Below are 15,433 nucleotides of genomic sequence, written 5' to 3'. Positions count from 1 at the left end.
TGAGAAAGAAAATGACTAATTGAAAGTAATCCTAACATTACTTTCAACAGCCTACAGCTATTTTCTGTTTTCATTTTACTTACTGGTGATTTGGGTTATCCTCAATATCTCAGCTTTTCTGGTTGCACATCATACTGGTATTTAACATTACACTAAACACTTTCAATGTGGGAAACATGTCCAACTTGGTCTAAACATACATAATTTGTCAGGCTGAGTTAATAGTGAGAGAAAAGCAAGGAGAAAGTGTGACTGAGAATGAGGGCAAATAAATTAGAATGTTTCAACAACAGAATTAGGTTATGAGAGAAAAAGAAAAGCAGGGATTAAAGGTAGAGGGACAGAAAGCAAAAAACAAGTTTGAAACATACAAATGGAAAACGTGTCAAGGAAGAGAGTGAAAGACTGCGCATGCTCGAGCCGCGCATGAGGAGCTAACTGCATCGGCTTCCGGCGGCCGCAGTAACATATCCTGAAAAGACTCAGTTTTTGAAAATCCATCCAAACTTGAAAAGTATTGAAGGAGCGGTGGACCTATCCAGGCCACAACTGCTGCAAGCTGGGGCACAATCGGACCTGGGAACATGAGAAACGTCCCTGTGTCTGCCAGCGCGAGACTCGCCGCCATTGCTGGGCGGATGAGAGCGGCTATTTCGCCCCTCCCCCCCGGGCTACCGTGGTCTTTGAGGCCCCGGGGAGCGGGTGAACCAGGGACAACAGACAACGGCATCGCACCAACACCATCAGACTACTGCCCGGGGCCCGTCCCCCCCTGCTGTACTCCTAGCACGGAGGCCAGACGAGTGCCTGAATCGCGGGCACGGCCACTGCCGACGTTCCGTGCCCGAGGCTGCCGCGACCCTGTCCCCTGGGGAAGAACCGCCTTGTCCATACGGCAGCCGGACACCTGCAACGCGCTGGGCGACTGGACGCTGACAGCGCGGGACACCTACTTTGCGCTGCCTGATCCGGCATCACAAACTGGGGAGAGACACGCACTACGGAGCTGAAACCCATCCGCCCCCCCCAATTAGCGAGACTGCAGCACCTGGGGTTAAGCCGCGGCACGAAAAAAGGCAACAGTGCCGCGCTCTCCCAATGGCACCAACAAGGTACGTGCAACCCTCCCCCAACCCTGCGAACGACTGGACAGCGACCCGCACTGTGGAGGCGGCACACCCTCTTTAAAATAAAAGATCTGCTTGAGGGGGGAACGGAGCGGCGGGGACTGAGGGCGCTCTCCTCCCCCAACAATATAAGCACCTTGAACCTGTGACAGCGCCTGCAGCTTCCCCCCCCACACTGCACAATCGATCAGGGGCCCAGAGAACAGGCAACAAGGCAGCATCTGTGGGACACGGCCTTTGGGGGGACGGAGGCCCCTGATGCAAGGATCACAGCCCCGCAAGCATAAAGTGCTGGACAAATACTCCACAGGGGGAGAAAACTCCATGTGAGACCATGCATTGGGTAAACCCCAAACTTTACCGGACCAACCCAGAGCAGGGATCCTGGGAACCATCAACGGTAGGAGAACTCGTTGCCACCCCACAATCAACAGTCTCAGGGGAGGTACTATTTATAAGATGGCCACCGGCACCCCGCTGTGTGCGCGAACGCCGGAGGCTGCTGCCCTCTACACGCTACTCATGAAAAGAACATAGTCAAGGCTGCGTGCGCGGCCCTTGCGTGGGCGTACCTGCGGATACCCCCCAGTGGGCCCACGGCCCCCAGTGGGCCCACAACCCCCCAATAGACACAGCGGGCCAACCATAGCAAGGGATTCGCTCCCAGCGGCCAAAGTAATCCTGCTGGTGCTGCGGAACAGGGACAGAATCGTGTGAAAGATAGACGTACGACAAGCCCACCCCAATTCGGACTTCACGATAACCCCCTGGGGGGCATCAACACGATCCACCCAGACTTAACGCCTCACGCGAATCACCAACTCCGCCATGGGCAAGGACAAGGCTGAGAGGCAAACCCTACAAAGCAAGATGGACCTCTACACAGTGCATTCCCCCCCTCCCCGCCTGGAGATACAAACCCCAGCGGAAGCAGAAATCAGGGAAGAGACTCAGGACCCCCAGCTCTCCCTGAGCGACTTAATGGAAGCAATTGGGGACTAGAGAACATTGCTGGAACTCAAAATTGGTGGAGTCTCCACGGAAATATTTCTCCTGCGCGAAGATCTTTGCAACTTATTGTCCAGAGTCGGCGAAGCGGAACAAAGAGTATCGGACACAGAAGACAACGTTCATCATTTGGAACAACAACTTGCCATTATTGCCCAGAAAGTCAACCAACTTGAATACCGCGCCGAAGACAGCGAGGGTAGGGCACGTCGCAATAACCTCAGGATTCTTGGGATTCCGGAAAAAGAGGAAGGCCCTAGTGTCAAACTCTTTCTAGAAGACTGGCCGACTCATATCTTCGCCCCCGAAAAAACTGTCGAAGTTCTTCTCCATTGAAAGAGCACATAGGGTACCCACCGGGCGGCCCACCCCAGGAGCCTCGCCCAGAACAATAATTGCACGCCTCCTCAATTATCAGGACCGAGACGCTATCCTACAGATGGCACGGGCCTCGGGCCCAATCACATACAATGGATACAGAGTGGGGTTCTACCCGGATTATACTAAGGAGGTTCAAAAGGCCCACCAGTCGTTTGACTCAGTCAAGAAGAAACTTCAATCCCTGTCAATCAAGTATGCTCTCTTCTTGCCGGCGATGCTCAAGGTCCATCACGAGGGCACGACACAACTATTTCACAACCCCAAAGAAGCATGGGAATGGCTCGACTCACAGATCCTCAATGGACCCACGGCCCGACGCTCGCCCTCCGGACAGTCCGCACGGAAACCCAGATCCGGATAGCGCTCGCCACCCTTAACTCCGGTGGCCCTGGAAACCGAGTCGCCACAGCGTCCCGCCAAAAATACCACAGAGAACGGATGAGGTCTGGGCATCATAGAACTGGATCCGCAATGTAACATTACGTAAACTCCACTCTAGCGGCCGCCGCCCTCCAGGCATCGCAGTGTCAACCGCAGTCCGGGTGACTCAGCAGAAGTTACTACCCTAGTCCGGGTTATTACGAGGAAGTTTTCCAAGTTATAAGTTTAATGCTTGGGCGACAGGTGCTCCCAGTTGGGGTTGGGGGGGGGGGGGTTAGGGGGAGGGGGGAGTACAGGGTGGGGGGAGTTTTAAGGGTGTAAGTAATCAGAATCACAGGATGAGAAGGCAGGACACTGACATATGCTGGCAGGAGAATCAAACACTGTCTACGGGCGGGGCCAGTGACACCTGAGCCACCCAGTCATCAGCCACACAACTACAGGGCAACCCCTAGACGTCTCCCTCTGGTGAATACCTCTGCGCACCTTGGAAACACAGGGACCACCATTGCTCCTTCCACATGCTCCATTAAGTAACACACGCAGATAGAGTAAACACCAACACGCTATCTATACTGTCCTGGAACGTTAACGGCCTCGGCTCCAGTGTGAAACGAAGATTGGTGCTCCAATATCTCAACCGGTATTCACCAGACATAGTTCTCCTCAATGAAACACATCTGACTGGCAGGAACACCAACTTTTTCAAACGATCCAATTACCCGCATACCTACCACGCTGGATTCACAAAAGGCGCCAGGGGTACGATGATACTCGTCCGTAAACGAGCCCCCCTACAGGTCAGAAAAGTCAGAACCGATCCTCAGGGCCACTATGTGATGCTGCTTGCTGACATCTGGAGTGAGAAATGGGGCCTCGCCGCAATATACGCCCCCACCCCCACGCTCACGAAAGAACTGCTGACCGAACTGCGGAACTTGCTCCTGGAAGAAGAGGCCAACCTGTGGGTGATAGGAGATTTCAATGAAGTGATGGAGGTCACAGTCAATAGGTCTCACATATAGGGGTAACCGCCGGACAATAGTTAGGGCATACTCATAGTTTTGAATGCCATTATTTACAAAAAGGTGGTTGTGGTATTAACAGAGATCACCACTAATCCATATTTGTGACAGAGTCTGAATGACCCCATTAAGTAAGGGCTATAGGCACATTCATTCGTACATATAGGCACAGTACTAGCAAAAAGAGGAGCTTTAAATAGTGCTAATTTATTAAATTAAGCTAAAAACATCAGGCCAACTACAATCAAAGTAGGGCATCTTGATACTTGTGAAAACAGGTAGATAACATTTAGAAGCATGTATCTTGAATGTATTTTACAATAGTCAATATGCAAAAAGAACAGGTTATTCACATGTAGTCGTACTTTGTCAAAAAACAGGAGTTGTAGACTGAGGTATGCAAATAGCAAGAAAAGCAAAAAAAAAACCTAAACATCAGTTCATTGACAACAATTTGGTGAAGTAAAACATAGAAATAGATTGCAGTAAAACAGGAGCAAGTCTAATGGGGTCATTCAGACTCTGTCACAAATATGGATTAGTGGTGATCTCACCACAACCACTTTTTTGTAAATAATGGCATACAAAACTATGAGTATGCCGTTACTATTGTCCAGCGGTTACCCCTATATGTGATACATTGTATACCTCAGCCTGAGGTTCCGCCTTTTTAGGCCGCCCCTTCAGTTCAATTACAGTCGATAAGTCTTACAGGAGACCTGGAGGCCGACCCGCCCTGACATCGCTTTCCACGTTCGCCGAAGCACAGGGGCTAACAGACACATGGCACTCACTCCATGGTGGCGAGGCTGGCTTCTCCTTTTTTTTCCCGGCGTGCATAAATCATTCTCAAGGATTGATTATGCTTTCATCCCCCGTAACGGATCTATCTGCTGAACTCCTCGCAAGGGGAATTTCGGACCACTCTCCGCTCCTTATCACCATGAAGAGTGCCTCCCAACGCCCGGATCGCAACTGGCGCTTAAGCACATTCCACTTGCGACTCCCTGAAATCGCGGAAGAACTGGAAAAAAAAAAAAGCCGACAGAATACTTCGAAATAAACGAAGGCTCATTGGAATGCCCGATCTCGATCTGGGAGGCATGTAAGACGGTCCTCTGTGGAGAAGCTATCTCGGCGGTCTCCGCCCACCGAAAACGACATGCCCAAAAGGTCAGGGAAGCAGAAGCAAAAGTCCTGGAATGCGAACAGCAAATCCTGGCACACAACACTCAAGAAGCAAAGGAGGCCATGATCACGGCACAAGATGCCCTCAGCAATATAGCTCTGGACAATGCACGAACAGCCCATCAGCTAGTCCGAAGCCAAATTTATGAACGAGGGGATAAAGCAAATAAAACCCTGGCCTGGTTGGAGAAACGTGAGCAAAGCAGAGGACATGTGCGTGCTATCAAATCTCCAGAGGGAACATTGCTGACGGAAGACTGACATAGTGGAAGCATTTGCGGCTTACTACAAGTAACTCTATACTCCGCCCACCGGAAGCCCTGCACTCAAGCCCTCTTGCTATCTGGACCGGATTGAGATCCCGAAACTCACACCACCAAATCAGACATCCTGAACGCTGAAATCACAGAGACTGAAATACAAGAGGCGCTCGCACAGCTTCAACCCGGGAAAACTCTGGGCCCCAACGGCTTCCCCACAGAGACTTGGAAATGCCTCGGTGGCACACTATCGACCCATATGCACCGCATGTTCCTACATAGTCAAAAACAAGGGGCACTTCCCCCAGACCTCAGAAGGGCGTGCATAGTTGTCATACATAAAACTGGAAAGCCCCCAGAGAAATGTGCCTCCTACCGTCCCATTTCACTGATCAACGGAGAAGCCAAGGTCCTCACCAGAACACTCGCTAATAGGCTATTGAAGGTGATTCAGACTCTTGTCCACCCAGACCAATGTGGATTCATGGCCAATAAATCCACCCGCACGAACTTACGCAGAATTCAAATCGCCCTGAGCAGAGCCACAGAAATACCGGCTCTATTGGCCCTCCTGGCAGTGGACTTTGAGAAGGCATTCGATTCTGTGGGATGGGACGCCTTATGGGCAATCATGGCTCGAATGAACCTCGGGCAAACATTCATATCATGGGTCGAACTCCTCTACACATCCCCAGAGGCCACGGTGAGGGTAAACGGTAGGTCCTCCAAACCATTCCCTCTATGCCGAGGTACTAGGCAGGAGTGCCCATTATCTCCACTCCTCTTCCTCCTTGCCATCGAGCCACTAGCAACAGAACTCAGAGCAAACAATAATTGGTCCGGATTTGCCTGGCCGGGGGGAGGCGAGGATCGACTCTTGCTCTACCCGGATGACCTCCTTGTATACCTTAGCAACCCGAGGGCCTCATGCCCGACCGTCTCCCTTATCCTTAGGGAATACCAAAACTTTGCGGGCCTAAAGGTGAATGAGGCCAAAACCATTTACTTCCCGATCCAGGGCGGCGAGTCTGCGATCCCAGAGACCTGCACATATCATGTCTGTATCAGGGAATTTAAATATCTGGGCATACGGCTCGACCCGACACTAGAAGGTTTCCTCCAACTCAACCTTCACCCCGTAATAGAGCGGTTTAATAGGGATGTCTCCCACTGACAATCACTCCCCCTATCTCTAATAGGTAGGGCCGCGCTATTCAAGATGATGACCTTCCCCAGACTCCTGTATGTTCTCCAAAACACCCCGCTCGTTATTCCCCGAGAAACTTTCACACTTATTGAAAAGAATCTTTGCACACTGCTATGGGGAGGGAAACAACCCAGAATTGCCCTTAACACGCTCCAGAGATCGGAATGGGAGGGAGGCATCGGCCTACCCTGCATACGCACGTATTATCTGGCGACACAGATCGGCGTGGTAAATGAATGGTTACACGCAGATCCCACACTACCACATATCCATATTGAAATAGAGACCATGTCCCCAATGCCCCCACTGCAGATCCTGTATGCCACCAACAACCAACTCCCAATGCTACCAAAAATAACGCATCATATCCGCTGAGCCTGGTGGGACGCACATAAACTGGTAGGCTGGAAGGGGAGGCCAACACTATCCCAACCCATATGGCAGAATGCGCATCTCCCGGAAATAGTGAAAATGGGTGTCATGATGCCTGCCTCCAAGGAGCCAAACCAGGCCCGGCACCCTCAGAGACAGACACCATGCATTCAAGGGAAGTCCCAGCAGCCCCAGATGGGGGCCCTTTGGACTCAGTCCTGGCGCCGTTGGCGTCAGGCTCATAGGGGACATCAGTCCTGGCGCCATCGGGCCAGGCTCATACAGAAGTAGGTTGGGAGTAGTGCTTGGTGTAAACTTACCTGTGCAGACCATGCTGCAACTTCCAAGACTGGAAGGAACTATTTTTCTAGGGACTACTTGATCTCTAGGGTGTGACCGGTGGAGGAATACATATTTCTGGGGGAAGAATACATACCTGGAACTACTTGAAAGGCTATTTAAGCCACACCCAAGCAGCAGACCACGCTTCGCGTTGTTCTGCGCTTAGCAGCTGGACGCTCACCGTGCCTGCTCCTGCCTTGGTCCTCCATCACGCCTGCCAGCATCCTGGAAACACCTAAAGAAGAAAAGGGAAGAGAACAGGTGAAAACAAGAACCTTACCTGATACATCTGTACTCCGGATTCTGCACGCCGACGATCCTGCAAAGAAGGCAAACATTTTAAACGCGCATCGCGTCGCGCGCAGCACGCTGCATTTCACTCACCTGCACGTGGCGTTTTCGAGTCCGGCGACGTCCATCCGGAGCTTCCACCGCCATCCAGCACCTATTGGAAGGAAGGAGAAAGAGAGGTGAGAAGGGAAACACGAATCTAAGTAGAACTTACCTGTGGTTCAATTCCCTCTCCGCCTTCGGGTTTGTGCCATACCTTCGGCATCTCAGCACCCCGGCCCCTAAGGGGAAAAGAAACAAACATTGTATTAGTGAGAGCATGTGAGAACATTAGCAATACGCTCACTCAAGACTTACCCATTTGCAAGAGAGACACAGCAGCTCTTTTCGGGTCAGCGCCTTACCTCCGGCATTGCCGTACCCCGGCCCCTATGGGGAAAAAGACATTGGACATTAAAGGAGATACTTAAAACAGCAAAGGAATCTCTCATCGGAATTCTTACCAGAATTTGGCTTCATCCAAATCGCCTGCAGCCCGGAATCTTCTCCAGCACCTGCGAAAGAAAAGAACAGATGAGTGAATATAAACCCAAACTTGCCATAAACATTTGCGGTACGACGGGAATGGACAAACTAGTTTAAACTCATCAATCCAGTGAAGTAACTGGAATCACAACGCGCCCCTGCATCAGAAGCGGGATGGAGAGCTCGTCATTTGGGTCCCTAAGGTGAGTCTTCGCAGGGAATCCCAAAAGGGTTTCACGGAGGGAGAGAAGGGAAGTGGGAGGTCGGAACATCACCCGCAGACTATTAACCCTTCCTTTTCACACACAGTGGGATATTCCTCCGAGCCAGAAAAGCCAGGTTGGGGAATCCAGTCCAGTCCATCTTCCGGGTTTTACGCATCTCTGCAGAAGAGGTCACAGCAGTCCCAGCCACGCCCGCGCCTCCGTGGGAGCCAGGCGAGCGTTACAATGGGCTCTTTTGAACACTGGGGAGCAAAAGGGATAAATACACTAGCACATGTGATCCAGGGGGTGGGGGGGGGGGGTCACCTCCTAAACTTTGAGACCATGCAAGATCAATTCGGCTTGGCACCCATGGACCAGTTTCGGCATGCGCAGCTGACCCATGCCATCTGCACCCAGTTCCCTGACACAACAATTATACCCCCCTGCTCCCCCATCGAGACCGACGTCCTCCCGCAACGAATTCCCTCCAAGGTCCCCTCTACCCTCTATCAGGCCCTCAACTCCTTCGGGGCCTCACAACTCAATAGGCTCAAAGAAAGGTGGGAAAGGGATTTAGGTGAACTGGAACCTGAAGATTGGATAGATGCATTAATATCCCCTAGAGAAATTGGGATAGAAACCAAGCTCAGACTAATACAACTGAGAATCCTCCACTGCTCCCATTATTCGCGCACTGACATGGCCAGATGGGGGGGATCTGAGGATGAGATATGCATTAGATGCAAAACTGAGCCGGCTACCTTCTACCATATGATCTGGGACTGTGAAGTGTTACAAGTCTTCTGGGGGGACTGTATCAACACGATCTCCACTGTCCTGACGACGCCAATTCCTAAGGATCCTAAAATGACACTCCTGGGCATCTGAAGAGAAGTGGACTTGACAAAATACGAAAAAATGTTTTTGGCGGTTGCGCTGGGGGCAGGCAAAAGACTCATCGCGGCCAACTGGGGCTCTGCAGACCCACTGTGCCCGAACCGATGGAGCAACGAACTGGACAGATGTGCAGCTCCAGAGCGCCGGATCCATAACACATGGGGTTGTCCCCGTAAATTTGAAAAGATATGGGGTAAATGGCTCAATGCTCACTGAAATCCACCCCCTCCCATTTCCCCCACCCCTTCACCCTCCCTCCTTACCCCTCCCCTGACTCGAGGACGTAAGTCGCAACCTGTGTTACCAGAATTTCTTTGTCTCGCAACCGTCTCACGGCCCCTTGGCCCTGCAGTGCCCTTGCCGCTGTCGATATTGCCTTGTTTTTCTTTTTCTGATGAATGTTTGTTTAATATCTATGTTGTCGTGTTGTTTAAATGCAATAAACAGTTATAAAAAAAAAAAAGGAAGGGTGAAAGAAGCAATTGAATTAAGAAAGATGGGCAGAGTTTGCAAATACATATGGCGCTGGACTAGGGTAAAGCACTCTTAAAAGCTTGCATCACATATTCTCGCTTACCATCCATGTGCTGAACAGGTGAGAGGCTTTGCTTTTCAGAGGCCCAAGGTACCAATATCTACAAAGTAACAAAAAAAGCTACACATTTAGGAAATGTAACATGTTTGTTGTGGTCGCAATTTTGTTTGCTTTTAAAACCACCCCTTCCACTATGGAAACACTATAATCCTTACATCCAGCTTCGCATTTAATAATACATCATAGTACAGAGAACCAACCACCCATGACACGGCCATTAGAAATTAATCCTGAAATACAGTACTGCTTAAAACTGCACTGCTAGTATATACGAAGCATCTTTGCCAATGTAAAAATCAAAGCCTTCAGACCTGCCTGCTCTTCGAATGCTTGAATAAACAAAGATCGGACCGTAACAACTGACAGTGATTTGTGGATTTCCCAAACCATAAAAGCTGACTATATGCCTCAATCTTAAAATGGCATACCCTTTCATATTCTAATGAGATTAATGATGATAATTAAACACTTTAAAAATCCAAGCACTTCATCAAATTAGATGCAATACACCTTAGTATTTATGTGCGACACACACATACTGGAGCTTAAGCCACTTGTCCGTGTGCACATCTATGCATAGGCGGGCCTGTGTAGGCCTACATATGTGAATTACACTATCCAGTGTGCAATTTGAAAATTATTGCCAAGGTTACATACTTGCTGGCCTTCTCTGCAGCATCTCGGTACGATCCCCATTTTAAGCCAGTCATTGCATACACAGGTGGGCTACTTTCACCCTAGGGGAAAAAACAATATAGTTAGTTAAAAAAAATGAGTTACAATTCATCCTGACAGAAAACAGGATATTGTATTCTTCGAATGTTGCAGCTGAACATGAGCCATAAAAGCAAGAAAAAGATGGAATGAAACTAAGAAATAAAAAACCATCAGAAATACATCTACAGAGAAGTCTAGGATAAATAAAAGCGGACACTAATGTGCTTCTTACACAAACGTGTTCCTACCAGGAAAAGATCAAACATCTAATGTGTGGGCGACCTTTTAACTCTATCCAACCAAAGATGATTCTTCCAGATGGAGGGAAAGTACCCTTTAGCCAATGAGCCCTACCTCCCGGCTTAGGGACACCTCTTCATTCCGAGGGCAAGACTAAGGGAATATTAGGGGAGGCATTCCTACTTACAACAGATGATACCTGCTTCAAGAAGGGGAGTTTGAACAGGCATTTAGATGTCCACACTTTATATCAAAGATTGCCCCTTGTCAACCGTTGCCAGTGGAAGAGCAGGTATCAAGACCATATTCTTTAATCAGAAATGATGCATCCAGTAAGAGTGAAAGGCCAGATAAGCACGGAGAACACATTTTCTAAAACGTCACGCATGACTCAACAAATGAAAAAGAATAGTGAGTGTGAAAGCAGCATTAATTTTTTTATTTTTTATCTTATTTTCGTTCAGTTTTTACAAACTTTTTGAAAAGTTTAACTTATTAATAAAACACTTTTAGAATACATAAAATAAAGTCCAAAAAACAAGAATAGGAAGTACGACTAGATGACAAACTTTCTCTTAGCTTAGCACAAATGGACCATGGTATGTCTCCATTCGAGAGATTCATCTAATTCTCGTTTATTTCTGTACTCTTTACACCTTCCGTCTTCAGATCTATGTGTATATAATAAATGGCTTTCTTGTTCATTGTCTTCACTATTCACCAAGTCGATCGTTTGCAGTTGTCTTATCCTCGCAATATGGAGAGGTCTCCACCAACCGAATTTGCATTTGATCACGGAATCGCATCATTGCAATCAGCAGGGATTTGCTTTCGCCATTGTGACGATGTAACCACCATTCTTCCAGACCATACGACAGGACTAGACTCCTCTCCTTCCTTAAGCAATTTTCTCGTTGACCTTTAAGTTCGGGGCAATGCAGGACCAGATGTTTTAAATTTTCGTCTTCCTCTGAGCAGAACCTACATTTAGAGTTTCCAGCCGCAACCTTCTCCGATGGATTAGGATCTCTTTGGTTTCATAGATGTTTAGGCGAAATTTTAAGTACAGTCTTCGTAATCTTTTGCATGGTGATAGCATTAGATATTTTGCAAGTGTATTGCGTCTTTTGGCTTCAGGTGGAGTGTTTAGCATACATTTTTGAGAAGATCTTTTTTTCATTGATTTCTATCCAGTCCCAGTCTAATAATTTTCGTTTTACTAGATCTGGATTCTGCCATAAAGTATCTTCATCTGAACCCAATTGTACTAGAATCTCTTTGCACTGGCGCTTCCACTCACACAATGCTGATTTTCCTTGTCCTTTGTCTTCTATCAAGAATTTAACAGAGGGTAGGTTTGCTACTTCGTGTGTTTTCCTGAACAGAGCCAGTTTGTTCCAGGTGATTCTCGCGTTAAGAGTAGAGATTCCCATCTCAAACAGTACACATGCTGTAGGTGTGCTTAATGCAATCTGTAAAATCCTTTTCCAAAAGATGCTTTCACAACGGGCCCATATTTTGTGATCACACCCAAATATATTCTCGGCACCATAGGTGAGAATTGGCCTTACTTTACTTTGGTAAAATCTTCTTACCGGTTCATAAGAAAATTTGCCATATTTTTGCTGTAGAATGGTACCCTGTGCTGTTAATAGTTTGCAGCTATTTAGGAGTTTTTCTTTTATCATTGGGGTGTCATTTATGCTGGAGTTAATAATGGTTCCTAAATATCTTGTGTGCGGCACCTTGTTTAATTTATTTGGTCCTATTGACCAAGTTGTTTTTTTTTTACTTTCAGTTCTTCCTCTTTGATTTTCTAATACTAAAATCTCTGATTTGGCCACATTGATCTCAAGACCCAAGTCTTCAGCAAAAGTTCTTAATGCTGTGAGTTTTCTTTGGAGCCCTATGGGGGTGGGGTCTGGTCTATAATTACCATGTCATCCGCATACATGATATGATTTATTGGCACTCCATTTATGAGCGGCGGAAATGAGACAACGGATGACAGTGATGTTCCAACTTCCGATATATAAAAGTTAAAAGGCACCCTTGTTTCACACCCTTCTCCGTTGGTATGGGATTAGTTAGAGTTCCTTCACAATCTAGTCTCACCTGTATATAGGTGTCGGAGTATAGATCTTTGATAGCATGGATAAGGCTTGCGTTGCATCCTCTTTGAGTTTTTCCCATAAAGTTTCTCTGTCTACACTGTCGAAGGCATTCGCCATGCCAATAAACGCCAGATATATTTTTCGTCCTGATCTGATGGCATCGATTTTTAGCAGGATCAATATCAACAAGTTTACACTACAACCTACACCTTTGACAAAGCCCGACTGGCGTTCATCATATACTTTGTTTTGGTTGATCCACGTGGTCAGTTGAGCTAACAGCATCGATGCAAACACTTTCCCCACTACATCAAGTAGGGCTATTGGGCGGTAGTTCGAAGGATCTGAGCGGATGCCCTTCTTGTAGATCGGAACGATAATCCCAGATTTCCATGTCTCAGGGATTTTCCCTTCCTTTTTTATTGCATTGAAAAGTGTATGACAGAAATGTGACCATTCTTTGATATTTTCTTTTAGGTCTGCATTTGACAGGCCATCCGGTCCCGCTGCACGGGAGGTGTTGCATGCATCTCCTGATGGTCGCTCGGATGTCTTCTCTTTCCATGTCAATTTCCCAGGGCTGTCTAGTAGCTTCATGTGATGGATCAAACGTTTTTCTCCTTTTGAATAACATTGTGTAGTGATTTACCCACTCTTTTTCGTGCACCATGCTTGATAGCAATGCCTTGTCGGAGTTGTGTGTGTCGTTAATAATGTCCCAAAAGCCTCTGGTGTTCTTTCGATTTAGCGCCTTCAGCATTGACTCTGTGTCTCTTTGTTCAAATATTGCTCTACGCTGTTTATACCAGTTGTTATATTGGTTTTTCACCTTTTTTATCTGTATTTCCATGTCCACTGCGTGTAGGGCACTAATTTTCCGTATTAATTTCCTTAATTCTCTTTTTCTTCGTGCTACTTCCGGGTCATACTGGTGTTTTCGGTGCTCCGATCTCGTCAAAGACGTTCTCTTTTTGACTTTATAGATCTCAAGGAGTTGTTGGTATTCCATTGACCTCGGGAGGTTCTGTTCTTGAGATTTTTTTACTGATTCAGTGATTGACACAATGTCGCGTTGCTTCAAACGCAGTCTATTACGACCAGGAACCACAGATGGGTCTTGTCTCCATTGCCTACGCTCCACCGAGTTGCTCTTAATCCATTTGGCTGCCACCATGTTATGGTCGCTGTGGTTAGTCATAACCACGTGGAAAGAGTCAATTTCCTGGAATAGATTGTCAGAGACAAAAATGTAATCTAATATTGATTTTTGACTTCCACGTATCCAGGTTGGTTTGGCTGGAGTATCACCCTTTATTGCTCCGTTCAGCATTACTAGGTTTCTTAGAGACATTTCATCAAGCCAGCGATCACAGTTTATTTTTTCTCTGTGATTCGCTATTGCCTTAAATTGAGAGATCTCCATCAGTTTCATATTAAGGTCTCCACACAGTATTATTAGTGCATTTGGTTCTCCTTCTAGTATGCTGTCGATTGCATCTAAGATGTCATCCTCAAATTTTAGGTGTAATTTCGCTGTTGTATTCCAATACACGTTTAAAATGTAGATGGTCTGATTGTTAGTTGTTGACGCACACACTGGTTCAATGCAAATCTTTTGCAGATGGGACGATAGATTCCAAGCTTCTTTAATTCTCAGACCGCTTTTTCTTTTGATCAGGGTTAATTGTCCCAACATTGGGCGACCTTTTCCTTTGCTAATCGCTGGATTGAAAACTACTTCGTAGCCTTCTACACACGGTATACATGTTAACCATGTTTCTTGCATGCAGACAATATCGGCTTTTCTCAAGAACTCTGGTGTTGAACTGAATAAATGGTTGAACCCCCTAATGTTCCAGGAGGTTATCACCAGCTTTCCCCTTTGGCATTAGCTCATTGGTGACCCATTTAAAGATTTTGCTATCCATCCCCATGATTGGGACTCATCTTCAGTATTCAGTGTGTTTTTGCACTTCACCGTCTTTAAATCCTGAGTGTTCTCTACTGTTATTCTGATTTTTTTCTGCTTTATCTCCTCCAGCGAGTGTTGTGTACCCCCATCTTCTTCAGCCCGGCCATCTAGTTCTTGGTCTTCATTTATTAGGCTTTTCTCCTGATGGCTTTTCAATTGTATTTCCTTTTCAGTTCTCAACTGAGCACCTTTATCTATTGAATTATCACAGTCGTTTCCTCCCAGTACATTATCTGCCTCATACACTTGGTAACCTGCGTTCAACAATTGCCTCTCGCTCAACATTATCAGTTCCACAACTTTTTTCTCAGCAATTTGAAGCAGTACAAATTTCTGGTTTGAATCTGCTATAATTTCAACCCTGTCAATTTGTGGGCTCTTTAGAGTTCTTAGCAATGGGATCTTTTGGAATATCTGCAATATCGTGTATCTGTTTAAAGCGGGGTCACTCTTTTTGAGATCGATTTTTTCCACTAGTACCCTGTATCGGGTGGAATTGTCATGTTTCTTAGATTTGTAGCTGTGATCAATGGGTTTAGCTGTTTTTCTTTGACTTTTCGGAGAAAGTGCTGTTACTGATTGTAC

At 47.1% G+C, this 15,433-nt stretch overlaps 1 protein-coding gene across 1 annotated transcript in view; it reads right to left on the bottom strand.

Annotated features, from left to right (window-relative positions):
* AGK (acylglycerol kinase) overlaps positions 1 to 15,433 on the bottom strand; it is a 560,713-nt gene that overhangs the window by 339,120 nt on the left and 206,160 nt on the right. The window contains exons 9-10 of the mRNA XM_069628747.1: positions 10,463 to 10,542; positions 9,788 to 9,845 (exon numbers count right to left, since the gene is read on the bottom strand). Coding sequence (XP_069484848.1) covers positions 9,788 to 9,845; positions 10,463 to 10,542 — 138 coding nt within the window. The remainder of the gene's footprint in view (positions 1 to 9,787; positions 9,846 to 10,462; positions 10,543 to 15,433) is intronic.

The sequence above is a fragment of the Ambystoma mexicanum genome, chromosome 12, assembly GCF_040938575.1.
Source record: "Ambystoma mexicanum isolate Mex_15411 chromosome 12, UKY_AmexF1_1, whole genome shotgun sequence".
NCBI classification, from domain to species: Eukaryota; Metazoa; Chordata; class Amphibia; order Caudata; family Ambystomatidae; genus Ambystoma; species Ambystoma mexicanum.
Note: the sequence above shows the minus strand (reverse complement) of the source record. Positions and strands in the feature narration are given on the sequence as shown.